Below are 26,361 nucleotides of genomic sequence, written 5' to 3'. Positions count from 1 at the left end.
TTCGGTAAATAATAGAGTTCCGGCAGACTCATTTCGCAGATCATGCATTATGCAAGGGGGGGGGGGGTTGGTGATTGATATCAAGGACTGGTATTCGCTGCTTGATGTCGGTGACGCACGTTTAAAGTTTAGTATTCCGGTCTTTCCGAAATTTTACGCTCAACATACAAAGCACTCCGTATATAACTCCTATTTCTTCTACTCTGCAGGGAGGTCCTAAGTCTGAAACATTATCAACATATCTAAAATCCACACTATACAGCTGTGAATCGACACTAGATACGATAGTTCACTATGAAGTGTAGTATACTTATCTCATTGGTTGCGTCCTGGATTTTAACAGTCTCTGCTTCGAAGCACACAACTTCGAAGTGCCGTCCGATTTCCGGCGATATCTTATTCCACAATCAATTCCAACTCTATCCGTCTTTCTTTCGATGGGATGATCAGCGCTGCGTTCTATACCTCAGGTATGCGCTCCATGGCATGTAGTGGCCAGTTTAAGCCTAATAGTTCGTCACAGCTCGATCTACAACGCGAGTATCGCCGTCTGGGATCCCTACAGCTCATCAATCCAGCGGATTATCTCTATCCCTGGAATAACCCACAGCCTAGACAAAAGACTCTCTGGGACTATCATCGAACCCACAAACAATGTCCTGTCTGCCGTCGTAGAGGCCGCTTCATTCTTTGTAAGCGCGGGAAACGACGTGAGCGGCGATAACTTTGTTGTCAAAGTCGATCTCAACACTTTTGATACCAAGAAGATTAACCTGACTGCTGTCACCAAGGGCCAGTACGGGGCGTTTCTTGACATTGATAATGGTCTTTCTGGAGATCTTTACGTCAATGGTGCTTATCCATCCAGTCTCCTTCACATTGACTGCGAGGATAGAGTCTCACCTTTCTACGTCCGCGAGCCAACCACTCCTCCACGTTCTTTTGGGTTCGGAGGAGTGGTTCGAGTCGATGACACTCTGATCGTCAGCGACAATACCAACCATCAGCTCGCCAAGTTCACTATTCACAGTGGCCATCACTCACCAGTTGTTATCCCACAGACAAATTATCACAATTTCTCTGGTGGAAGCTCCCTAAGCCTACCTCACCGTTACTGCGGAAAGGTTATGTTGATGGCAGAAGATGTCATTGCAAAGAATACCTGCGGTGTCTCAGTGTTTAGCTCGAAGGATAGCTGGAAAACTGCCAATTTCTTGGGCTTCATAGAGAGTATTGACAGGAAGTTGGAGCCTACCTCGGCTATCAGTCAGACTTCTGCGCATGAGCTTGGCGATCGCATTTATTCAAGCGTGCTGTTCTATGACAACAAGGTCAATCCTACGATGGCGGGTAACAGGACTGACTTTGCTCTGCGGGATATCACGGATTCGGTCGACTCCCTACTTAGGGCAAACGGATTTGATATATAGCGGTGTAGCCATTCATGAATTCAGAATAGTGGGTAGACCTCGGATGTCATAGTAGTAGTCTCTCGCTTACTTCCCCACTGGTAGACAATGATTGGAGTGGTTACAGGGCTGATCTCTTTATACGAAAACCTTGTCGGCTAGCACGGCCCACGAGGAGTCGAAGCGGTACCTGAACTCGGTTGTTAAGCTAGAGCTACCTACTCCAGATCAACTGATGTTGTGTTGCACGTTGTTTTCATCTCTTCACGACCTCGGAGTCCAGCTCAGTACATGGCGTGCATCATGCTGGGTTCTGTGGGTAAATAATCGCAAATAGATCCAGCATCACCATAGTAATCAGAGACCACTAATACTAGCATCTTGAGACATTGTATTACGTAGAATTTGACTGCGATTCGGCAAATGAGGAAAGTAAGGAGGCAACGTAAACCAATTTGCAGCAAAGAGGCAATAGAGAACATATGCCATACCTAGCCACAAGCATTGGCGGAACCTCGGCGGACCAACATACGTCGTCCGCGGAGCTTCGAAACTTACATAGATTAATGGGCCCATAAACCACCATTAATATCAGTCGTCTGGTAGAATACAGTTTTAATGAGCCATGATTACGAGTAACTAGTAACTCAACGATGTGGATCCCGTTTCAGAAATTAGATATATATGTCACGTCAATCACTACTCGCATCATTTCGTCCAAGAGTATTCACAAGATCTAAACTTCGACAGTTCTACTCAATCTAACAATGCGCTTCACTTCTCTCATCGCTGCAATTGCTTCGGCATATCTAGCCTCCGTCGCATCGGCATGCCAGCCAGACGGCACCATTGGAAGCTCATTGCCGGCTTCTAACCTCAATTGCTGCAGTGGCTGTGCTTGGAATAGCTACATCCGGAATAATGTCAGTCCTCCAACAGCCTAAGGGTTAGTCAGGAGACCAATACTAATCCCTTTACCAGGCCGTTACATACTATTGTCCTTCGGTTTCTGGGAGCCAGTGCAACATCATTCCTTACCACGGCTAGGGTAAAAGGCTCCAGTCTCCTCATGATATCACTCACGCCTACGCACATGGCTTCATTCGTCCCATACTTCCTCAGTCGGCGATGGAATAATTGGAGGAAATGAAATAACACTATAACCAATTTTTTACCAGGAAAAGACCCATAGGTATTTAGGGCAGCAAATTTATAGCAACCATATTCACCATTTCTTGCTCTTCAACCAGCTCTTAGTCTCCTTAAGCCAATGAGAAGCGGTCTCGACTCTTTCTTTTACCCATTCAATCTCATAAACCTTGGCATAATCACATCACAGGCTCAGACATTCTTTCCAGTCCTCGGGCCAAGTCCTTCCCTCCAAAGACTGTGCAAGTGGACGCAATAGCTTTGGCATTTTCTTCACGCATAACTCGACTAATCTGTCGTCCCCCAGGAGCTTTGCTGCTGCAAGGTGCAGAGCTATCTGAAACAAGTTCTTGGGGATGTCTTGTGTTAGCAGAGCGTTTACAACCCTCTCCACCTTCTATTCGGGCGTCTAATGCAATAAAAGTCTGTCTCTGAATAGAGGTATGTCTGCTATTGTCGACATAATAATGAACTTTTTTGATAACTCAGTTAGTGGCCTTGGCGTAGAAGTCTATAATGCATATTTATAGAGCTAGAAGAGTTCATAAATGTGCTCTAAGTGTACTCATACAAGCATGAACTGGTATCAAACGGAAATCGTAGTTCTTTCTCTATACTTCTCTGCTATCAGTTGCAACCAGAGCAAGTTGACTCGCAATCACTAAAAAGGACCCATTCATTTTCTCAGCAGCTTATCCGAGGCCTCCTGATAAAGAATCCTGAGCCAACATGCGGCGGTGTTGTCGAATTCGTGATAGAAGCTCAATCTGTCAGTCGGGCGTGGGATAACAGCGCGTCACCCCGGTGAAACGCCGTAGTCCTCCTATATAGAGCTAAACACCGTAATTGTTCATATTGAGATTAGGCTATAAAGATCACAAAGCCCTACTAAATTCTCTGTAGTGACCACCGGCATAACAAGATCCTCATCTGCCTTGGTATAGGGAAGCTCAGTCCAAGCCGGAATCTAACGGGGGTTCCAGAACCATAGGTAGCTGATCGAATTGACGGATAACCGGAACTTCCCTTCCAAATACAAGTTTCAAGGGGCTGTTAGAACCGGGGGAATACAAGATAGGCGATATTTGGGCATCGAGAGCACCCTTGATGTCAGCCTCGACAGAATCGCCAACCATATGCGCGTCATCTGGCTTCACCTCCAGTTTTTCCAAAGCATACTGAAAGATCCTGACATCAGGCTTAGGATGGCCAGCATCTTGTGATGTGATGACGCACTCGACAAGATCGAAGACGCCAATGGCTTTAGCCTTTTCTATCTGAATTTCGGTCGGGCCGTTTGTGATGATAGCAGTGCGATAGCCATTCTTCCGAAGGCTTCTCAAAGTCTCGATGCTTCCCGGCATAGCCCTTCGTCTCGCCCTGTATGTTCTTTTGTATAGACGCCGAAACCACGCGATACATTCGGAGTCCGGGTCTCCAAGGTCCAAACTGTTGAAAAAGAGCTTGACCTTTGCTGAATCCTGGTCTTCGTGTGCTATTTCATTTCGGAGATACTGGTTATAAACGAGATCAAGGGCTTCGTTGTATTTGTCGACAAGCACGTCCAGCGGGATTTCACGAGGAAGCGGGAGTAAAATTCGTACGGCGGACATGGCGTAGTAGACAGATTGTTGGTGATTGAACAGTGTGTTGTCGAGATCGAAGAATACCATGGTGCGAGTGGGCTGAGACTCGATCGTGAAAAGATTATCTGGGGGTGGGAGAGACATGACGGGGGTTGCTGAGTTTGTTGACACAAAGATCGAAGGCATGACGGAAATATGAAGGGCAGAAACTTAAAAGAGATCCACGATGAACTTGAGTACTTATTATATAACCACAAATTAAGGTTATACTCGCAGGAACTTCAAGTGGCAATAGTGTTAATTTGTGGCTGATAGCTTAAATTAGCGCACAGAACTTAGTCCCTTCCACCGCGTCTTCATTTGTACCAAAGCATGCCATATTGTACCCTCCCAGTTCTCTGTCGAACTCCACAACTGCGGCTTGACTGCTCGTGTAACATCTCCGCCGGGGCCCGATGCTGTAAATGTTGCCAGAATCTGGCGCGTTGCCTCTGTCTCATATACCCTAGAGTCAAGATTCGCTTTGTCAAAATTCCCAGACCTCATTTCCTTGTCGATGAGAAATGGCACGTATAACTGAACCAAGCCAGCTGTTGCGGCTATGATGGGGGCCGCGGAAGACGTTCCCTGCCGAAAGCCATAACCACAGGGAACTCCCGGGGCAAGGGTTCCGAAGTGAAGGGGCAAGCTCTTCAATTCGTGCGGGTTATATTCTTCTAGAAATTTGCCCCGCGATGTGGTTTTCCTGACATATATGACCTTGGGCCATTCGACGTGTCAGTAGCAGGTCCCGTATGAGGTTCCAGCGGACCGTCTGTGTCGGAGATCGTGGATAGGCTTTGGAGCGTCCATAATTGCTGGGCTGTGAGTCGATTATTGTAGCACTGGCTCATGGAGCTACCAACGATATAGGCTAAAAGGCCTTGCCATGAAAGGAAGTCCTCGCGAGATCTCGTTCGAGTAGTCGAGGCGCTTCTCTGTTTCTTGCACAGCATGTTTGGCGCCTCGCATTGGGAAGCTACGAATCATCCTCGGACATAAAGGATTCAATTGCCTTGATCATGTCCGCTGTAACGTAAAGAATGGTTTTCGCGTCTTCTGACTCTAGGGAGAGTAGGCAAAGGTGGCATTCGTGACTGCGAGAAATGTAGTTCTGATAAAGCGTCCTTTGCAAGACTGCCTCCACATATTTCTTTGACTGTGTTCTATACGATTAAGATTTATAAAAGATGTATTAACTCATAAGAACTTAGTTTATAAATTATAATCTATTCTCATTTTGCCTTAATCTCAAAATTCCCTACGTTATATTAATTATTATCTTACAGAGTGCACTAGGCATACTTACTTCTTGAGTATAGCTCGCAAGCAAGGCGCCCTCTTTTGTAAATACCTTTGCAATAGCCAAACATCTTTCATCACCTGCCCAGGGGCAGTTGACCTCGACTAACATCCATTCGTCGGCTCGTATGCTTGATGATGAGTGAAAGCAGATAGAATGATTGAGAGTGGATAACATCCCAATTTCTGTCCCTACTAAAATCGATGATTTAACGCTTTCCGCGATCGATTCCGGAAATCGGAAGTAACCGTGGGCATATGGGGCTGTTGCTATTGCAAGCCAATCAGATAGGAAAACCAGGACGGCTTGATGTACCGTAATGTCATCAGCATGAAGGATATCTTCTCGTGCACGGATCCAACACCGCAATACTCTATCCTGTGGTGGAGTGCTATCATCTCCAAAGCTGACGGCTGACATATCTGGAGCAATGGCGTCGATGCCCTGCTTTTGACGCATATGTCGTTCTTCTGCCGGTGGTTTCCCGACCGCTGCCATTCCTGAGGCATGGTGAATGTGCTGAGGCTTTTTGGGAGGCGTTCGGGCGAACGATACCACAGCAAGATGGATGCATTTTCCTTCCTGGGTTGCGTGGACCGTTCTTGTAGCATAAGAGCGCCCTTCTCGAACTCTCGCGACTGAATAGGTGACTGGGGATTTATCGCTTCCAAGGAGAAAGAATTGGCTCTGCAGGGAATGACAGACAAAGTCTTCACCAACGGTCTGTTTTGCTGCTATCAAACTTTGTGACATGATAACTCTGCATCGCCACTATCAACTCTTGACCGATTTGAGCGTCGGAAATTATAGGAGAGTACGTACCCTCCATAAAGCCCTCTTCCTCCAGGAGGATGCCAAAGACCACTGGTCGTTTTCAGGACATCCTAGTACAAACACACATTTGGCAGTCTATTTCACTTTTGATGAGCCCAGAAGAAAAATTTCATTTGACAGCTTACTCTTTCGATCCTTTCCAGCTGGAATAAGCCTTCCACTTTCGACAGTCTGGGCAGACGGATCGAGTCTAAATGATCTACCATTCTTGACAAAGGTGCTCTTCGTGAGCGTGTGCGTGCATCAAACGACTGGGATACTCCGGTGGATGGGACAGGACAAATCAACTTTGCTTAAGGTCTTCACTTAAGCAGATGGGCAAGCTACTGCGCGTTGTAGCCAGTGGCCGTGTGGTGTACCGTATCTGGGAGAACAGATTTGCCTATTGATATTGAATTGGTTTTTTTAGCCTTATTTTGTAGCACTGTCCCCGAGAACAACCTCACAACGGATCTATTGATCTTGTTTTTCCCCATAAGGAAATAAAACTTGCCGCGGCTAGAGTGGAAATCCGTGGCTTCAACCCCGCATTTCCCTCTACCTCCTGACAGCAGACTTTTGATAGTGGATCGATAAGGAACATCCCTCCCACTGTGTCCACTATTGACAGAACTCGCCCATATGAGGCCTTCCGCGACATCTACCTCGCTTACAAATAATGCAATAGATTGTAGAGAAATAGCCACAAAGTCCAAGCCGCAAAGATATCTGTCTGCCGTTCGCCCTCTCCGGAGACCTTGTAGCGACAACGCCAAATATTTACTTTAGACTTCTTGTATTCTGTCCTTTCTAATGGGAATCCAAAAAGCAACACTATCGATTTCCCCCTCAAATGCTATTGTGGTGGCGGTATATTTGTGAGATAGAGCTAGCCTATGACGTCTGTAGTAGATTCACCAACTTCCCCATGATTTACGAGCCGTCGCCCTGTCCAAATATAACTTCGTTATGGTCCTCGGAGACAGTTACCCTGAGACTGACGCTAATACCGCGCCCTGCCTCGTATGCCACATTGCGGACGCCGACTTCCGTGTGTATATCAACTTCTCTTATCGACGCTGTTCTAGTTCACTACGGACCGGCCCTCTCTGGAAGCTAAGTTCGGTGTGGTGATTATAATTGATTGTGGCGGGCTGAAAAATGAGGGGTTGTTGAAAGAGGCAAAACCGGGCTGGCTGAGTGGGATTCCTCCGGAACTCATCGTATTACTCCTATTGGTCTGCTCAAAAGATGGCAGCGTCTAGACCAGACTATTGATCTGCCCATATTCACTAGCGCCGGGAGCCAAGATTCTGAGGAGAGGAAAACCCTCGCAAGCGTGGCTACATAGTGTCGTTCGTATGGATGGAAACTGAGACATTGATTGTGATATATGTGATGGAATGTGATTTATACGACAGTCTCTGTGTAGCTCATGAAGAGGTTAGCGTTGGGCATGCCTGCAGAGCACTATTCGGGCCTCTTAATCATCTATAAAAGCTCATCTTTGTGTCGTTTTGAATCGAAGGAGCCAGAAAAAGCAAGTCACTGATATTCTCTTTCAATCTTCAACATCATTACAAGCACATCGTTTTGCACTACAGCCAAGCACAATGGCCACTCAAAGACCTGAACTATCTCAGCTAACGGAGGAAGAGAAAGAGAGGCAGAGACGTCTCCTCGAGCTCTGCATGCAACAAGTGGGATTCTTCAGAGGGAAGAAGATCCCAGTTTACACTCCCGGAGATCTCGAGTACGAGAAATCTGTTGCAAACTCGAACCTCCTCTATCGCTTTGACAGACCCGGATGTGTCATCCAACCCGAGCATGAATCTCATGTTCGCATCGTTGTTCACCAAGCTAAGACAGTAGGCCTACCTATACGAATCAAGAATGGAGGCCACTCATACGCTGGATTCTCTTCTATCAACAACGGTATCTCGATTGATCTTGTCAATATGAAACGCGTCGACCTCGACATTGCCAACAAGAACAACATGACCATCACCATGGATGCAGGCGCGCTCTGGGCTCATGCTTATCACGAACTGATCAACGACCATCATGATAAATTGGTCATCAATGGAGGGCGTTGTCCTAGCGTCGGAGTCAGCGGTTTCACTCTGGGTGGAGGACTCGCACCTTTTACTCGAAGTTTTGGCCTGGGGAGCGACACGCTTCTTGAGGCTCGCATTGTCACTGCAGACCATGGAATCGTCCAAGTCAGCCCCAATGACAATGACCCCGAAAAGAAAAGACTCTTCTGGGCTCTTTGTGGTGCAGGAGGCAATAACTTCGGGATAGTCACCCAGCTCAAGCTGAAGGTTCAAGAACTGCACCACGATTATGTTGTTGCAGGGGTCTACACCTGGGCACCTCCCCATGACTCCAAGTATCAGACCGCTTTTACAGAAGCGATGATCAAGTTCTACACTGCTAGTTGGACCAACAACATGACGATTGATAGCAGTTGGCTGATGGACCTCAAAGATGCCCGTGATGATCCTTCTGTTCGATTTTTGGTTTACTATAATGGACTAGAGACACAATTTGACAAAGAGGTCGATGAACGTCTCGGAGATTGCGGCAAGGTTGATGATAAAGATGAGATTGACAGCAAAAACAAGTCACTGGCAGAGCAGCTCAAGGATCGAACGCTGCAGGAGACTTCAACCCTATTTCTTCACGAGACTCTTGTAGCTCAGTGGTCAGAAGAAACCCAGAAAGCCCTGCCTTCAAATCCGATGTTCAGGATCTACACTTCTTTTTCATTCACCGAGGCAAGCGTCAAAGAGAATATTTCCGAGATAATCAAGACTCTGAAGACAAAGCTGAAAGCTTTCAAAACAGACTTCAAAGGCGAAGAAGGCTCAATCAGAGTCACTTGGATTCATTCCGGCGGTAAAGCCAACGAGAAGGGTCCTCACGACTCGGCTTATCCTTGGCGTGGGTGCGTCTATCACACATATATCATGATTGAGTGGAAAGATAAGTGGTTAGAGACGAAGATGAGGCTGTTCCTTGCAGAGTTCAATAAGGCATTGAGAGGATATTCTATGGATGGGCTTGGTGTGTATGTCAACTTCCCGGATGCCACACTCGACAAAGACACATACGAAAAGGCATACTATGGTGTTAATCGAGAGGAGTTACAGAGCATCAAGGTATACTGGGATAAAGATAATATCTTCCAGTGGCCTCATGGAGTCCAGGTTGGACCTCACGCTGAGTCGAAGGGCACTGTGATGGAGTTCGCTGCTTCCCCTCTACCTCCCAGCAGTAATCCTGCTGTTGAGGGGTTTGTCAACCCACGCGAAGCCGCAGGCGTGTCTGCATGCATATCTTGGGATACCTTTAACCCGGCTAGCGGTAGCCCTATAGTTAGTTTAGGTAGCTAAACTAGTTAGGACTGGTGAAAGGTCATGGTCTCACGAGTTTAGAGTCGTCAGTCAACACAATTCTTATTTGATTTGATGGCTCAACAAGTCATCAATTGCCCCTCAGACCTGCTTTGCAAAGCGACTACTACTAAAATGCTTGTGCCCGGAACATTTTTGTACTGTCCGTTGATCTAGCTTGTGATGAGCTGTTGACCTAGAATTACTGAGTAAAAGGAATGATCCCCAGCAGTCCATGCTCCAGTTTCATATCTAACAGTATACCGCATCAGCCTTGGGCTAAGGCTTCTGACCAGATTCATAACATAGACCTAGTTAGAGCCAACGCACGCGCCAATGCTATACATAATAAAGAACAAGCCTGTCGGTGTCAGGTTGCCAACCTTGATACCCTCATCATCTAGATATCCATCCCTTGAGAAAGCGAAGAAATAAATATAAATGCAATGATGACAGTCCTAAGAAGCTTATTAAGAAACTAGTCAGCCTTAGTAGGGCGGGCCCCAGATAGATGCGGATAATGGTTTGACCTGTATATAAGAGAAAGAAAAAAGGGAAAGAGATAAATAAATAAACAAAATCTCTAATTTTTTCACCAATCCTTAGGCTTTCGACCCCACACGACCTGCTGGTAATAAAATAATTGTGCCGTCGTGGATGCAAGCTCTTTGCTCAATTGCACGCAGTAATCCCCCATATCGGAGTTCTCCCAACGACAAACATAAGTCATGAAACCAATCCATCCTTGTATATCTCCAGTAATACTCATTTTCGCAAGACCCCCGATGTTCTTCAAGGCTCGCTCCTTAGGCCAATTTCCAATTGGCACCTTGATAATCCGAGATTGAATGTCAACAAAGCCGACTGCCTCAAGATGTTTCATTTGGACGTCTGAAGGAAGTGGAATGAAGGAAGTACCGAGCTGCTTGCACCCTTCTTCGAAGATAGTACCCCACGTCGCTATCGCGCTGCCATCGACAATAGACTCATTTTGGCTGTGAAATACCGGATTGAACTCATGAGTCTCAATCCAACCTCCAGGTTTAGTGGCTCTGTACGCGCTTTCATATAGATGGCGCCAGTCGGAAACACTTCCACCTAGAAATCGCATATGAATAAAGTCTCTTTGGACCTCGAAAGTCCATTCTTTCGTGAAATCATCGATTTCAAACTGAAGGTTCGGCGGAACAAAGGATGGCTGTATCGGTGAGATATCCGTGCCAGTAACGTTTGCTTCAGGAAAGTCATCAGCGAAATCAATAGCCCATAACCCTGCACCTGTCCCAATGTCAAGAACGTTGCTGACGTGACTTGTCTCAAGCGGTGCAAGATAGAGTTTGCTTTCAAGGGCGAGAAAGGTTGCGTAATAAAGAACTTCCATCATATCAAGAGATAGCTGGTCTTTTGGTGCCCAGTACCGGGCGTCTGCGTCTTGGTACGTTCGGCCGTTGATCACTACAGATGCAAAGATGCTGGATGTAAGAGAGGTGGTACAACTGCTCTGAGGTGACCAACTATCATCACTTTCTTGGTCATCGGTTATACTATCAACCTTACTCTTTTGTCAACTTCTGTGTTCATAGTTTTCTCGAGCGTTACCAACCTCTAGAGATAACTGTTCAGGAATTTGCTTTGCAGGGACTGGTTGGGTGTCTTGCGTTTCGCTCCACAATGGCTCAGAAACTGCTGGAAACTTTGCATCATCCATGGTCATGCTAGAATAACTTTTGATATCGGAAAAAAGGGCTTCGGCGGTGATCATAAGCGCGAATGGCTCACCGTCATAAACGACGATGATTGACCCGCACAATGCTCCCGTTTTTCTATCAACCACCCAGGATCCAGATGTGCCGGGAGCTACATTTTTGAAGCGCATTAGCTTTAAACCAAAATTCGGATGTGTATACTTACCCAGTGGTGCCTCTAAACGGAGTTTTCGAGTCCAAAGTGTTGACCCGCTAATTATGAGAGGTATCCGGGCAGGCTGAAGGGATGCAACGAGGCTGTCTGACTCTTCATCAACCACTATAAGGACTTCGCCTGCTTTTAAAGACTCATCGTTGGTATACCCAGACACCCACTTTCTCGCTCTCATTGGCGTATTGGATTGTATTACCTGCGCTGGAGGGTCGACGTAGTAGTTGTCACGTTCCCAGCCAGCTATATCAGATAGCAGAGCAAAGTCCGCTGGTATCTGCCGCGATGTTTCAATACTCCACCCTGATGTTTGGGCTGTGCCTTTGACGAGTTGGACAATGAAGTTGATGGTATCCGAGGGTGTGACAGAAAGCCAATCGGTTGATCCAGTGACGTCAACGTAACCGAGTGACTGTTCAGGATCGTGATCGTTTTCGTAATTTTCAACCACGTCATTGTCGCTTTCGCCATCTTCTTCCGTTTCTTCTGACTTGGGGTGTACTGGCAAGGCATCTGAGGAAGAATTGCGAGTGCAGAACTTGAGAAAATATCGGGTCATAACATGACCGGACGTTACGGCTTGCCTGGGTAGAATATAAGTAACCAGCCCACCAATTCGTGATATGTTCTGCTCCAAGACTGCCTCATCCTTGATGATTGTAATGAGGCAAAGTAGGCCACAGGCAGAGCTCCCCTCCGGCTTAGCTAGGACATGAATGTATAGGGTCTCGCCACTGCGAAAGGTGATGCCTTTGTCCAAAGTCAGGTACTCTCTAGCAACGGAGACACTGTCATCGCTAATTCTTCCACCCCCCTCCACGTATATCTTGGCGTTCTGAGGGGAATCTAGTCTCAATCTCCTGACAACAGCCTCGATCTCCTTCCAGGGGTCACTTGCTCTGACAACCTTGTCCGCAGTCCTGAGCCAGATAGTTGGGTAAAGGGCGATAGTTTTTACTCCGTTCTCATCCTTTGGATATCCCGCCATTCGCAATTCAACCGTAAGACTTGCGTCAGCCACACTGGTCTTGCCAAAGGGGTCCCATGCCCAAAAGGAAGCCGTAGCCCATATCCGATTTAATTCGGGCATCAGGAGTATCTTGGTTTCTCTCGCCCTTATGAAGAGACTGTCGTACTGATCATCTCCATCGCAGTGATTGTTCGAATACCAGATATCTTTGGCCGAGAAACAAATACTCCTACAAAGGTGTGGCCTTGAAAAGCTCGTTTTCTCGAAAGGGAGTATCAGAGGCTCATCCGGAGAAGGAACTTGGTATTGCTTTGGAATAGACATGGTGTGGATTCGAGTAGCCGTCGCTGTAGCATTCATTCTGAACACATCGGCTTCGTCGATGCAGAACTGTAGCGCATGCCTAGCATCCAGTGGCAAGAGGGCACGTACCAAGTGAATTATAATATGAAGGACTTGGGGTGTCCAAGGAACAAACCAATGAAAACCCAATTCAATTGAGAGAGCAAGTCAGGAACTGGCCGAAATTGCAGGCGATAATATTTTTATACCTTGTTTTGTCCTTGAGCTGAAACAGCCGCAAAAGTCATATCATGCTGAGACATTCTGAGATCATTGGCAAGCCACTGCAATCAGGTATTGGTTCCCTCATGCAGCTTACAGACTTAGCACACCGCTTTTTAGTACCTATCTAGACTCCTAAAAATTTCAGATTGTTTCCCCAAGTCTAACGCTCCAATCTATCTCTTTATTGTCGAACAAGATGACCATAGGGAAACTTCACAACAACCAGAAATTCGAGCTTCTGGCTCAGATATGGCCTGGAATGCTGCGCGCAGATTTCGACACATACGCCGAGCTTTACGACAAATACTACTTATATCTTGACGACCAGTTCTTATCTATCCAAGAGAAGCCTACTTTGTACACTGCGCGTACTCTCGGAGAGCTTGGTGACCTAATTCGCCGTGTCCAAGTGTCAAATCATACGAAGAAGGCCGATATTGTCACCGATCAATCTCGGGCATCATATAACACTGTTGACATAGCCGCTACTATGTGGCTGACGATCCATATACAGCACTCAAATACCCAGTCCCCTGACTGCTTTCAATGGCCTGAAGACAACACACTATCAAATGCTTTGAGAGAGTGGCTTGATCAGAGAATTCCACCAAAGCGACCACTAGATGATGAAGATACTCGCCAGATTCCCCTAGAATTTTCCATTCCAAACCTGATTCGATATTATGAGATGAAGGTGATCTGGACTAGCGATTTACTACAACATTTGAAGATCGACTGGGAACATAACCAGATAAAGGTTTATGAGCACGGGATATGTTTACGAAACCATATGAAGAATCCTGGCTCGTTACCTTTACCTAAAGAATTAGTCAGAGAAGCAGTCGACACGTTAACACTGCTTTTCCCTAGGTGCAGGGATACGGACGACCTTTTGTCAAAAGAGAGACGGACTATATTAGACGTTCCGTATGGCCGTTCAAGATCATTGGCACTTTCAAATTATCACTATTGGCGGCGAAACCTTTCCGAACTTATCGCTCATTGGGAAAATGACCCTAAGGGGCTATCACAGATACGGCTCAAGCCCGATCATGGAAATCTGATGGAATACATTACATTCTGGGTAGCTACACTTGTGCTTATTCTTACGATCCTGAGCATTGCGTTCGGTGTAGCCAGTCTGGTGCTTGCAAAAAAAGCATTGGACGTTAGCATACGATCGCTTGAATTAAGCGCTCAGTCGTACAATCTGGCGCTGGCTATAGCTTGTGCAGACAAGAATGCGACAGAAACTTTACCTGGTTTCTGTAAGTAGTATAGCCATTGAATTATTTTTTAACTATTACCTGGGTGAAGCCGGATGAACACTTTGTCCATAGTCAATGGTATAGGCCCTGCAGTCTGATTCCACCGACACCAAGAAACTATTTCTAGTAAGTCCAAAGTAGACCCTTTCGCGCACAGAGTGTAGACCCTGAGCCTCTATTATGAGGCACCTTGACTTTTAGTTTATTATTCAGTGGTAATGCTGGGAAATCCACTCCTCCTTCAAAACAGTGGCTTAAGATGGCTTAATAGCTCCCTTTACCTGCTTCGCAAAACGACTGTCGCTAAAATGCTTATCCAGACTCAATCGGCCTGACTCATGCATAGATAACACATCCTTTTCTTTGAATGCCTTCCAGATTGTGTTTGTGTCTGTAGCGCTGGTGAAAAGAATCTTGACATGTGTCTTGACCCTTTGGTCGCCCGTCAACTGCAGTATCTCAAACAGTACTTTCTCCACATACATGCCTTGCAACATATCCTCATCTTCATAAAAGTTCACACTGTCTATGACACAAAAGAGTGTTGTATCGCTGCGTAAGCGACGAACGAGGACAGAGAACAGCTGGCATAGCTCCTCGACGTCCTCAACTCCTCTCTTTAACAAAGGAAGATTCACTTCTTGGGCAACTTTGTCAAGGTCTGCGTCATCAAAGTGATGCTGACGAAGAAGCTGTGCCGTGAGGCTCTTGATGAGTCCGATACCGCCAATCAGTGGATCATCGAGGTCGGTGTGCTGTCCGCAAAAGAACGCAACGGCACAGAAACGATCGACCTGTCGCAGGTTCCGCACAATAGCGGCACTAAATAACGACAAAGGCGTGACACTCGTTCTACTTGGCTTCATGTGTCCGTGAACCAGTAGTTCAGTAGAGCTCATTCTGACAACCCACTGCTTGAACTGTGTATTCTCAACCAAATGCTCAGCCCTCCCTTGATCACGGCGATCCACAAGTGCAGCTGAACCTGAGATCTCAGCTATGTCGACTTTGTCAACTGCATAGAGATCAAAGTCCAAGTTCATGTTAAGAATTCGTAGAAGCTGAGCTTGTGATACACGTGCTGGACCGACCCAAGGTCTTCGGTCTCGGCTGCGAGATCGCTCGGCTTCGAGTTGGGTATGAAGTTGTGTGTACTTGACTGCAAGTCTTGCGTTTTGCCTTTTTTGCTCTATCACATACATACGTCAGTGAATCTTCTGGAATTGATGTAGAGGTGAGCACCAACCGTTCAAAGCAGTGAGGTTGGTGAGGTACTCCTGTGATAACCTCATGAATGCATTCATGGCATTAGACGCAGTTGTGGCGTTGGCCATGTTAGCTGCGGCGTTTTGTTCATTCGCAGTAGCATTGCGTTCGTTAGCTGAGGCTAGTCTTTGCTGTTCTGCTGCCATTTTGCGACCCGATTTGTTTATCTCTGACTGGGCATCTGCTAGTCTTCTTTGTTCCCTTACAATCTTTATCTGATCCAGCTGGAGCTGTTTCAACTTGTCGATCCCTGGCGTGGAGTTAGCCCTATAGATTGTCTCTTAGATTGAAGTACCAATACCTTCTGATGCTTTGATGTTTACTAATCGAAGTTCACGGAAACTTCCGATATTGGCCCTCTCCATTAGTCTTGAACTGCTGGAATTCAGGTCCTCTAGGCAGCCCGTTAGATCAGCCTTGTAGCTATCTGCTTGCCACATCGATAGAAGCATTTTCTTTCCTGTAGATAGATTAATGGATGGTAGCTCAAGTACGTGGATGAGAATTACCTTTCTTCGCCCAGTAGTAATCGATGATATCCTCAATCGCCTGGAGTATTGAGCTAAGGACCTTCTTGGCGGCAGCAACGATATCATCTTCCTTCTCGTAAACAGCAACTATGCTTTCAACATCCTCCAACTTCTCTCGGAACTGACGAAGACTTGACTCAATCTCTTCTCGAATTTTGGCTGTCCTCTTAGCAGCCTGTATCAAGTTAGTTACTGAGGAATATCGTGAGGCATGGGACTTTTTAGCTCACGTCAAAAACAATGTCAAATACACAGTGAATCACTGAAGAGTAGTCCGTGTTAGGCAGGAGAGAGAGAAGTCTCTTTCCATCATCAACGTTATCTGCCATTTTGTGCGCTGACCGTTTCCAGAATCCGATAAACCCTGAGTAATCGTAGTAATTCGCCCTGGCCTTTTCGAGCACATTCACGATGTCAACCCATCCTTTCAAGCCCCGAATACTTCTTGTCGTACCGGCAAGTCTCTTTGGTTCGTCACAGCTGGATTTGAGCTCCTCCATCGCTTCAGGGAGCATTTCTTCCCAAAAAGGTCGCCGGTCAGAGTCCTCCGAGGTATCTTCGGGCAGTATGTCTGGAAGCTCATGCTCCTTGGGCGGTTGGGAGCCAGGGGCTGGATCTTGGTTATGTGTCATTGGCTCGAATCGTCCCCGAGATGTGCTGAATTGGACGTCAGGGTTGGCAAAAGCCTCATGAAATTCGGGCAGACGTTCATCAATGAACTCAAGACACGGTTGCCGTCTTATGAACCCTCTATTCTTATTCTGGCTGTTGGCCATGAGTTTGACCATGAACAGCAAGCTTGAGTGCCGCTGAGAGGAAGTGATGTAGTGTTTGGCGCATCAGGAACTCAGCCCCATTTCGTCAGCACAGCCTGATTCTTGACACAACTGAAAAGCACCAGTACAGAAGAGATGATCCGCAGTTCGTTTTCTGACGTAGAATGTATTTTCAAGCCGAACAATGTCATAGCGTAAGATGGATAAGTGGGTGGAACTCTACTTGTTCTACCCTTAAGCGATGGCCACGTACAATCACCACCCCGCTCGCGCTGTGGCCTCCACGTAGCTCCTCCGCTGACGATATCTGTGTCAGTCTGTTAATGGCAGCTCGTCTCCAAAGGTGGTCAGCAAAAATTGGTTATTCCGTTTCAGCTCCGGTGGATATTGCAGAATTAGCACCTAGCTTATGCAGGAAGATAGGGTAATATCCAATCAACAAGCTTCTTTCAACCAGGGTCTTATGCATCGTCCAAGCGCTCGTGCTCCCAGGACCTTCACATCACACCAGAACATAAGATCATGACCTTGTACTTCTGAGATTAGGAGTTCTAATTACAGCGTCTTTACGTTCTAGGAATGAATGGAAAGCGGCGAGTTAGAGAAGGCCAGACGTATTAGACTAACGTTTGAGGCTTAACTGGCTCAAGATAAGAGCAAGTTCCGTGTTGCGAGGAGGGTGCATGGTGATATGACTTGTCTTACATGCATATTCCTTCCTGCCTGATCAGCCTCTTCACAACTTGGTCACCCACAGTCTAATCCCTGCACAACCACTTTTTGAATCAGACTCTGGTCTTCAGTCGGACCTCCAACCGCGGGCCTTGCCACTGAGCGATTTAATTCATCCAGAACAAAATCATTTAAGCACCATCAATTTGTGATCCATAGATCCATGAGTACAATGGAAGAAACCACTCCGATGCCTCCTCCGCTGGATGTTCAGGCTCCAACTGGGAGCAATGACAAACCCACCAACAGCGTACCCGACGAAGCGATTGATGAGCCAACATCAAGCTCAAAGACCGCCGCTGATGTCTCTCATGACTCCAGCAAGTTGCTCCCAGGTCAGAACCAGAAGAAACCGTCTGGAAGTGCGACCCCTCGCGACGAGACTGGTGACATGCAGGCTGAGATCAATCGCCTCAATCGCCAGATCCAGGATCTCAGGATGATACATCAAGAAGAGCGAGAGCAACTTGAAGATGCATTAGAAGAAGACTATGAGTTCAGAAGCTGGAGCACGCGTGAAGTCAAAGCACACGGGATGCCCTTCACTCGAAGCCATCACGCCTATGTCGGCGAAAAGGTTCCTCAAGACTTCGCCGAGGAACTGGATCAAGTTGAGATTCTTCACTATGCACGGGAAGCTGAGAGGCAGGCTGTTCAAGCCTGGAGACTTGCTCATCCGGGACAAGAATATCAGGCTCCGCAGTCAAAGACTGGTCCGCCAAGTACCTCAATGCTTAATCGTGTGTCATGGACTGAGTTCCAAGACTCACTCGAGGTCACGGACCAGGCTAATCGATTTGCGATCGACGTACTGGTTGGGGAACCGAATGTGAAAGTCACACTGCCGAGCCTTCGCTATCGCACTAGAGGAGAAGCTGCAAAATACGGGTTCGACAACAGAGTCGATGCTACTGGCGCTACTGCCAGTTCTTCAGCAGCGGCAAATCTACGAAAGCCAACTGGTAGAACCATGTCTCGCGGCCAGGGACCACTGCCTGAACGTATCCGTATCAACTCGACAGCAATACTGAGAATCCTGAGTAAGATTTTCCAGGAGGAAATCTCAACGAACTTTGAGCCAGTCTTGATGATGAGGCCATTTCGAGGACTCATCTGGTACAAAGATGAGATCAGAAAATGGAGAGATGATCTTGAGAAGAATGTCATAAAGGCTCAGATAGAATCCGAAAAGACGCAAAATGAGGAGGAAGACAAAGCAGACACTGCCGAAGAAAAGACTACTACCGATGAGGCACCTGGACCCAGTGCAGCGGAAGAGCTCTCTGCAAACGAAAAGGAAATGGAGGATGATGGAGATAAGCCCCAGAAGGAGGAATCCGCAAACAAGGGCCCAAACCCGGATCTTGTCAATTTTTTCGAAAGCATAGAGAATGGTCAAATCCCCAACAAGACAGAAGACAAAACTGATGCCAAGGAAGACGAAACAAAGGAGAGGCGGGGTAGTCAGGATGCCAAAATCGCCGATGACGATAGTCTCATAAACACGCAAGAAGCCCTGGACGACCTCAACTGCCTAGTCGACTTCATCAACCATGATCTGGAAGATAAACTGGCGTACGTAGCTAGCGAAGAGTGCACGAAGGTCGTGTGGAGTGATCTATGGCACCTTTTCAAGCCAGGTGACTTTGTGGTCAGCAAGGACGAGAAGCAGGCATATCGAGTCATCCAAGTCAAATACGCGACACACAGCATGAAGCCACCAACTGGAAGGAACCTCTGGATGGCAGAAGCAAAGGCTAAGCTTGATGATTCGCCGATTACTATCCAGTGTGTTTTCTTAGACTTCGATGGAGAAAGAATCGGTCCCGTTACGCAGACCATCGACATTCATCGATACGAAGGTGAAAGGAGTATTCGGTCTCTCTCGGTTGTTCCTTTACGACGGGCCAAGACTCGTAACTTGAAGGAGGCTTTGATCAAGCGAGGCTCCATGTTTATTGAAGCGTGCGATCCTCAGCGTCGTGGTATTCCAATGCACTATTCCGGCCTCTCCTTAGAGACACAGGAAGAAATCGACAGTCAAGTCGTGATCGACTTTGAAGAAGCCTTCGCCACCAACGATGTCGGAGGCAAAACCAAGCCCTCGGGCTGGACGATCGAAAAGCTGGTCCTCGAGTGCTTCGCCGGTAGTATCAAGGATGAGATGCAACTCTACCTGCACGACGTCCAGACCAACTGGAAGCCTGAACTAAAAGACGTTGATCCCGGCGGTGACTCTGACAATACCGACTACACATCCGATAGCTCAGATGATCGATCGCGGCGTCGACGTCGCCGGGCGCGCATGAATCAGACTTGCCTTCCACAGTGTTGTTCGAATGAGAATGTTCACGATGATGTTTTCGTGGAGCATAATAGGAGCAGTGAATTTGTGCAGAGTCAGTTTTGGGAGGACGATTTGAATGAGGGGTTGCCGTCTTTGACTATCGCGGCGAGACCCTTGAGAGAGGCGATGGAGGATGAGGATTATATCACTGATGATGACAGGTTGATTACGAGCTATAGGGTTTTTGGGTTTATCATGAGGAGTAGAAAATGGGGTGAGTACCATACTCCAAAGCTAGACCTGGTATCGCACCTGGAGTCTTCCTGAAGGAGTCAGGTTATTTCAGACGCTGAACTGACGTAAACTACTTACAGCTAAGCTCGACTTGACATACCTCGGACCTATGAAGGGGCAGAACACTTTCGACCTACTCGTACTCCCAACTGGACACAGAGAAATGGTGGAAAGTCTGGTGACACAGCACTTCTTGGACAAGGCGTCTGCTTACGATGAGACGGATGAAGTGGATATCGTCCGTGGAAAGGGTATGTAGTCCCAGTCTAAAGGTCGTTTATAACAACTGACATGGGCTCCAGGCAAAGGCTTGATTCTACTTTTGCATGGAGCTCCTGGAGTAGGAAAGACTACCACAGCGGGTAAGATTTTCGAACTGCTGTAGCATACACAGAGTGATGACTGACTTGGGTAGAATGCGTTGCGACATACTTCCACAAGCCGTTATTCCAGATAACTTGCGGTACGACCGGTCTTAATGTATCAAGCTTTGACGCGTGATGACTAATGGAGTCTTATAGGAGATTTGGGGTCTACAGCAGACGTCGTTGAGAGTCGCTTGGAGAAGAACTTTGCTCTGGCGAGTCGATGGGGGTGCATTCTGCTAATCGACGAAGCTGATGTCTTCCTCGAGGCCCGGCAGACAGAGAACTTTGATCGTAACAGCCTTGTCGCTGGTAAGTAAAGGTTTCCTGAAACATCGCAGTGAGTTAACCACATTGTCTCACCCCAGTCTTCCTTCGGACGCTCGAGTACTATACCGGTATTCTCTTCCTCACCACCAACCGTGTCGGCACCTTCGATGAAGCTTTCACGTCTCGCATCCACATCAGTCTATACTACCCTCCTCTCAACCTAGAATCCACAGTTGCCGTCTTCAAAGTGAATCTCACGCGCATCAAAGCCCGCTTCGAGAAGAAGAAAGAGAGAGGGGAAGCCGAGCTTGAGCTAGATGAGCTGTCGATCGCCACATTCATTCATCGATATTTTGAGAAGAATAAGGACGCACGCTGGAACGGTCGTCAGATCCGTAATGCTTGTCAGACAGCGCTAGCACTGGCTGAATTTGAAGGCCAGAAGCTAGCCAACCCAGCGGCGAGCGGCGGCCGTAACGTCATGGAGTTCGCAGCCATGTCAAAGAAGATGATAAAAGTCAAGCTAGCAGAAAAGCACTTCCAAGACGTCGCCAAGGCTTATCTGGCATTCATTAAGTATCTTCGGGAAGTACACGGTGTCAGTGCAGCGCAGCAAGCTAAGAACTACCGTCTGCGACATGATCGATGGGGTCTTGGCGAGTCAGCTAGTCTGCTTGCTTCCAGACAGAGAGAGTATGGAGCAGAGGGCAAGCCAGAATATGGGCAGCGGTATGGTCCGAGACCAAGTGGAAGAGGAGACAAGCAGACACGAGTACCACAATATCGACAGGAACAGGACGTGGATGATAGGGACATTGCAGAAGAATACGGATATGCCAATGAATACCATGGGTATGAGTACCATGGGCATGAGGATGATCAAGGGCTTATGCAGGACGACGACGATGGTAGGGACTTTGAGAACGGACCGTCGTTTGATGAGGAGGACGATTATGACGAGGGTTATGAAGACCGTCCTGCCGCGCGAGGCAAACAACCGGCGCAGGACTATGACCAAGACTTTGGGGATAACAAATACTACCCCGATGATCAGCAGGAAACTGCCAAGTATCGACCAGCTCCGTCGCAACCAGAGCGACGTACGGCCCGTGGTGGAAATCGGGGAAGAGGCTCTAGCCGCAGCCAACAAGCTTCGAGATTTGATTTTGTTTCCAAGAGGAAAGTGATGCCAGGGATTTATATGAAGATGCCTCCTGATGAAGCTGATTGAAGTTAAGGGGATTTATATTTTCATTACAAGCTATGAAGTTTGAAGAAATGGGAGGTGAGAATATGTAGTATTTCAAATACCGGTCAATCCTAAAAATACAACCTCGCTTGACAATCTGTTTATTGCACTCTCACTGGGCTCTTTCTGCAGCGTTCTACGCTTGACCCTGAGATTGTGACTGCGCCTGACCAGTGCCCTGCAGTCTTCTTTGTTGTTCTCGGGCAGCTTCAACAAATTTAAGGGCATCCGAGTGAGCTTTAAGCTGCCTCAGCTCCTCTTCATCAAAGGGTTGTCCAGCCACAGTCCGGTCATTGGTAATTTTATCAATCGGGGCAATCTTCTGCTTACTGTCGTCCATGGTTGATATAGCTCTTGTATAACGGCCCTTCATCTCTTCAACCCATTTATTCGCATCGGCACCAGATTTCTCAGCCACTTCGTCTGGAGCCCGGAAGTTCATCTCGCTAACATGCTGATGCCGTGATCGGGGATTTTGGCTTGTTGAGCGACAGCTTGCCCTTGTGGGTGCCCTTGGGTTGTCTCTCCAGAGTCATTCTTCCGTATTTCCTCGCTTCTTCGTTGTTGAATTTTAATAGTGAGCATTTTGGAAAACTCTTTAATCGTTTGACGCGCAGCAGTACGCTCCGGGCTATTCTGAGGCGAATTGTTGACTTTATTCCAGAGGCCGTGTAAGTCGACTTCATACTTAGCCTTTTCTTCGTCGTTAAGCATCAGCAAGGCCTTAATATGCCCCGGTTTATACATCGGCGGAGTTCTTTCCTGGGGTCGTTCAGGCTGTCCACCAGCAGTTTGCGCGGCATCAGTAGCAGCAGCTCGATTACCGGCTGCTGCACCTTTCGCTTCAAATTCCCTTGAATATTCGCGACGGATTTGCTGAGGTACTTTAATCTGTGGATGAATAGGGTGGTGTTTTCTTTGGTGATCCTTGAGCTTTCGATAGGATGGAAAGCCGATGTCGTTGAAAGAGCACTTTGCTTTGGTACACTTGAGTAAGCCTCGATGTTGTATCTCGTGGTCTTTCAAGCCTGCAAGAGTAGAATAGCCCATCAGTGACCTATAACAGTCTCTGACGTGACATACGAATGCAGTTGGCCCAAACTCCTCTTTGAATACCATTAAGTCCTCTTTTGACAAATCTCGACTGTGGTCTTGGATTACTAGATGGATGACACCTTGGTGATAAGTTTCACGAATCGCAGAGAAAAGTGTGGGGTCTAGTGTAGAGGATGGCGGTTCTGCAAGAGTTATTGTTAGCGACGTGCAACTCGAGGAAATAGAAGTCAAAGAGGGTTGAGATCCTACCATTCATGCCTTTGATAGCTTTCTTGTAACTGATGCAAGAGGCCAAAAGAGCGGACACGTCTGGGAACGTTTCGAAACAGCCCAGGCGACAATCAAGTTGAATTGTGTCTGGCACTGAGATGTTTGTGAGTTCGTCCTTTCCACTCATTTGTAGTAGCCTTTTATGCGAGTTACATAGTTCGAGTAGCTTCTGCACGACTGCAGACGTCTCGAGACATAAAGGTGGCGTAGAACTGCTGGCATAGGCAAGAACATGTTCGACCCAGTACTCTACTGCGTATGGGAGTAATGCATGAAAGCTTTGGCCTATCGAATATTGATGCCCTGGAGTGCTTGGTGATTCTGCTGCGAAGCAAAGGCTCTGTAAAAGCTGAGATAAGCAGGCAAGAGAGATGGTGCTGTGCGCATCCAGCTCGTTTATAAAAGGCCCACTGGAGTCTGCGATAAGAAACCTGTGACTTGTCGGTACGTGGGGTAGAACGGTCGAAAGCCAAGGAGAAAAGCACACTTACTGTGGAACTGTGGAATGAATGAAGACCACCGATCCCTGAGGCCCGTCTTCTATGAAAGGCTTGCATATATCCAAAGCGTTTGGAAATGGCTTGGTGTTCTCGTTCATGATGCAAGATTTGGAGTGTAATTCCATCGCGATTCTCAATTCGTGTTTGCGAAGAGGCTGCTTGCCTTTGGAAAAGAGCATCCAGCTGAATACTCGGCGTTGCTTTGACATGTCATTGTTAGAGCAACCTCTTGTGATATTCGTAAGTATCTTATTATACCTGTAATAGTGTTAGTTCGGTCGTAACATGTGTCGTTGAATGAGTCATACGCATCAGCAAGGTCTCTTGGCAGACTATGCACTTTGTTAAAGAGGTCCTCTCTACTCGAGGCCGTCTCCAGGATTTTAAGGACAAGGAAAACCCAAAGAAACATCCCTACATTCATGAGTCTTCTAAACCTATTTGGAACTAGTGAATCGATCACTTACCTTGAGCTCTTTCGAGAATTGCTTCTTTGACACCAGCAAGAACCTGACCGGGAATCACTCCATCATGCCTATCGTTCAGTTCTTCGAGGGATGCGCTGACAATTATTTCCAGATCCTTAGTGACATATGCTGACTGGTCTGCAAGACAAAGTGTTGGCTTGTTCCTCAAATGTACGCGAATGCTCGGGATGTCTTGACTGGAAAAAATGAGTTTACAATTGTCTTGTGCCTCACTGATTGATGCCAGGGTTTTGAGCATATCCCGATGCTGGCTATTATCAACTTCGTCGATACCGTCAATAATGATTCGGATGTCCTGGAATGCGGCCAAGAGCTTCTGTACAAGCTGTTTAAGGCATGGAATTGACGGTTTACTCCCTGTAACAATACAGTCATCGTATATGAACGAAGCTAACTCGGGTTTCCGGTCGACCATTTGGACGCAGAGGGTCTTCAAGACTTGGCTAGTAACGCTATGACTTGTCGTATGGAAGTCGCAAAAGAAAAATAAGCAGTTCCTGGCACGATCGCTCCGTAGAAAGTAGATGAGCTGAGAACATAGGATAGATTTGCCTGTTAATCTTAGCCACTGGTTATAGCGAGAGGAACATTATCGGAGCCATACCCGAGCCAGGCTTTCCGTAAAGCCACAGAATTGAATGCCCCCTACCGAATTGGAGCCATGATCGAACAGGTCCTGATTTCGTGAGCCACTGAGACGTGCCTTCGCGGCAATGATCACGAAGTCGTTCGAGCTTCGGTTCCTGATCCAACTTGGAATCTCCAGCTTCCAACCACTTTGTCACTCTGTTATACTGTTCAGAATCCCACCTTTCTTCCCATTTTTTTGCATCTTCTAATGACTTGCGTCTCCATTCCCAAGTCTGGGAGATGTCCAGAGATACTGCTTCTTTATCTAGTAATTCGCTGGTTTGGATAATATTTTGCAGGAGTCCGTCAAAGTGGTGTTCAAATCGACCCCAGCCGGATGTGAAGAATATCTTCCAGCCTATTTGGAATATCAACAAATTGTTAGGTCAAAGCTTCTTCATATCTCACACATACCTGGTTTCTGAATTAGACGGTATGCACGGCTATGGAAATCGAGAATATCGCTATACAGATAGGAGAGAAGCTGCTGAAAATCGTGCGACTCGCAGAAAGTCTCGCCCAGTCGATTGAGGCGCGGCAATGCTTGTCCAATCCGCCCATAAGCAGACACTAATCTGTCTAACGCACCCGTGTGATGTTGGACTGTCTGGAAGTGAACAACATCAGTACTAAAGAGTCAACTGTCTATTCCGGGGAGTTTCGCTGACCTGGAGAATAAGCTTGAGAGGTGCCTGGTAGATTTTAGACAAGGCCTTGCAGAGATTGACGAGGAAAATATCAACTTACCCATATATATGGCAGAAATGGTGTCCCGTTACAAAGAACATCTATGGGTTTTGATAGCCGATCTATAGCGTTCAGAAACGGAGTCAGTCGATCAAGATTTCGCAAGCTCTGGCGTGCAGCTAATTGCTGCTCAATTTGCCGGATCGCATGTCGAACGTCGTTCACGGTCTCTACCCCTAGTATCTGTCGGTTGTCTTCTCCAGAGAGCTGCCGCCGGAACCGCTCGCACGCTCTCTCGATAGCTGTTTGACTCATCATCAATAACTTTTGGATTAAAAAAACATCGAGCTCCACGATTTTTCTTACCCCTCACTAAGATCACATGTGAGACGGGTCGGGTCGAGGCGCTGAGGCCCTACACATCTTACATAGCCTCCACAATTCACCACTTGCAAGCATAGCCGCTGGGCTAAGACCACTCACTACGGTACTTCCATACCAGGGGCGTTATTACATTGGCTGAGCCAGTCATGGGGTGGTGC

General features: G+C 47.1%; 10 protein-coding genes across 10 annotated transcripts; 5 read left to right on the top strand and 5 right to left on the bottom strand.

Moving 5' to 3' along the window:
- Positions 1-294: 294 nt before the first annotated feature.
- FPRO_00144 (putative trichothecene biosynthesis gene) lies at positions 295-1,430 on the top strand (the record flags this gene model as incomplete). Its single annotated transcript, XM_031225719.1, has 2 exons — positions 295-470; positions 524-1,430. The coding sequence occupies 2 exons, from the start codon at positions 295-297 to the stop codon at positions 1,428-1,430; spliced, it is 1,083 nt and encodes a 360-aa protein (XP_031076326.1).
- A 746-nt stretch (positions 1,431-2,176) lies between these two features.
- Positions 2,177-2,456, top strand: FPRO_00145 (uncharacterized protein; the record flags this gene model as incomplete). Its single annotated transcript, XM_031225717.1, has 2 exons — positions 2,177-2,332; positions 2,391-2,456. The coding sequence occupies 2 exons, from the start codon at positions 2,177-2,179 to the stop codon at positions 2,454-2,456; spliced, it is 222 nt and encodes a 73-aa protein (XP_031076325.1).
- Positions 2,457-3,508: 1,052 nt separating this feature from the next.
- Positions 3,509-4,288, bottom strand: FPRO_00146 (uncharacterized protein; the record flags this gene model as incomplete). Its single annotated transcript, XM_031225716.1, has 1 exon — positions 3,509-4,288. One exon carries the CDS (start codon positions 4,286-4,288, stop codon positions 3,509-3,511), a length of 780 nt encoding a protein of 259 aa, XP_031076324.1.
- A 1,117-nt stretch (positions 4,289-5,405) lies between these two features.
- On the bottom strand, positions 5,406-6,526 carry FPRO_00147 (uncharacterized protein; the record flags this gene model as incomplete). Its single annotated transcript, XM_031225715.1, has 4 exons — positions 5,406-5,444; positions 5,493-6,173; positions 6,309-6,350; positions 6,446-6,526. The coding sequence occupies 4 exons, from the start codon at positions 6,524-6,526 to the stop codon at positions 5,406-5,408; spliced, it is 843 nt and encodes a 280-aa protein (XP_031076323.1).
- Positions 6,527-7,912: 1,386 nt separating this feature from the next.
- FPRO_00148 (uncharacterized protein) lies at positions 7,913-9,697 on the top strand (the record flags this gene model as incomplete). Its single annotated transcript, XM_031225714.1, has 1 exon — positions 7,913-9,697. One exon carries the CDS (start codon positions 7,913-7,915, stop codon positions 9,695-9,697), a length of 1,785 nt encoding a protein of 594 aa, XP_031076322.1.
- A 592-nt stretch (positions 9,698-10,289) lies between these two features.
- Positions 10,290-12,908, bottom strand: FPRO_00149 (uncharacterized protein; the record flags this gene model as incomplete). Its single annotated transcript, XM_031225713.1, has 3 exons — positions 10,290-11,249; positions 11,301-11,554; positions 11,609-12,908. 3 exons carry the CDS (start codon positions 12,906-12,908, stop codon positions 10,290-10,292), a joined length of 2,514 nt encoding a protein of 837 aa, XP_031076321.1.
- A 439-nt stretch (positions 12,909-13,347) lies between these two features.
- FPRO_00150 (uncharacterized protein) lies at positions 13,348-14,427 on the top strand (the record flags this gene model as incomplete). The annotated part of the gene is made up of 1 exon (XM_031225712.1): positions 13,348-14,427. One exon carries the CDS (start codon positions 13,348-13,350, stop codon positions 14,425-14,427), a length of 1,080 nt encoding a protein of 359 aa, XP_031076320.1.
- Positions 14,428-14,673: 246 nt separating this feature from the next.
- On the bottom strand, positions 14,674-16,991 carry FPRO_00151 (uncharacterized protein; the record flags this gene model as incomplete). The annotated part of the gene is made up of 5 exons (XM_031225711.1): positions 14,674-15,608; positions 15,666-15,935; positions 15,987-16,145; positions 16,195-16,390; positions 16,446-16,991. 5 exons carry the CDS (start codon positions 16,989-16,991, stop codon positions 14,674-14,676), a joined length of 2,106 nt encoding a protein of 701 aa, XP_031076319.1.
- Positions 16,992-17,895: 904 nt separating this feature from the next.
- On the top strand, positions 17,896-22,170 carry FPRO_00152 (uncharacterized protein; the record flags this gene model as incomplete). The annotated part of the gene is made up of 6 exons (XM_031225710.1): positions 17,896-20,284; positions 20,385-20,555; positions 20,607-20,666; positions 20,720-20,767; positions 20,826-20,981; positions 21,038-22,170. The coding sequence occupies 6 exons, from the start codon at positions 17,896-17,898 to the stop codon at positions 22,168-22,170; spliced, it is 3,957 nt and encodes a 1,318-aa protein (XP_031076318.1).
- Positions 22,171-22,626: 456 nt separating this feature from the next.
- FPRO_00153 (uncharacterized protein) lies at positions 22,627-26,134 on the bottom strand (the record flags this gene model as incomplete). The annotated part of the gene is made up of 9 exons (XM_031225709.1): positions 22,627-23,426; positions 23,494-23,945; positions 24,006-24,272; positions 24,323-24,428; positions 24,482-25,054; positions 25,107-25,490; positions 25,547-25,739; positions 25,801-25,824; positions 25,880-26,134. The coding sequence occupies 9 exons, from the start codon at positions 26,132-26,134 to the stop codon at positions 22,627-22,629; spliced, it is 3,054 nt and encodes a 1,017-aa protein (XP_031076317.1).
- Positions 26,135-26,361: the final 227 nt, after the last annotated feature.

This window comes from Fusarium proliferatum (assembly GCF_900067095.1).
Source record: "Fusarium proliferatum ET1 genome assembly, contig: FPRO_scaffold001, whole genome shotgun sequence".
Taxonomy (NCBI): Eukaryota; Fungi; Ascomycota; class Sordariomycetes; order Hypocreales; family Nectriaceae; genus Fusarium; species Fusarium proliferatum.
Note: the sequence above shows the minus strand (reverse complement) of the source record. Positions and strands in the feature narration are given on the sequence as shown.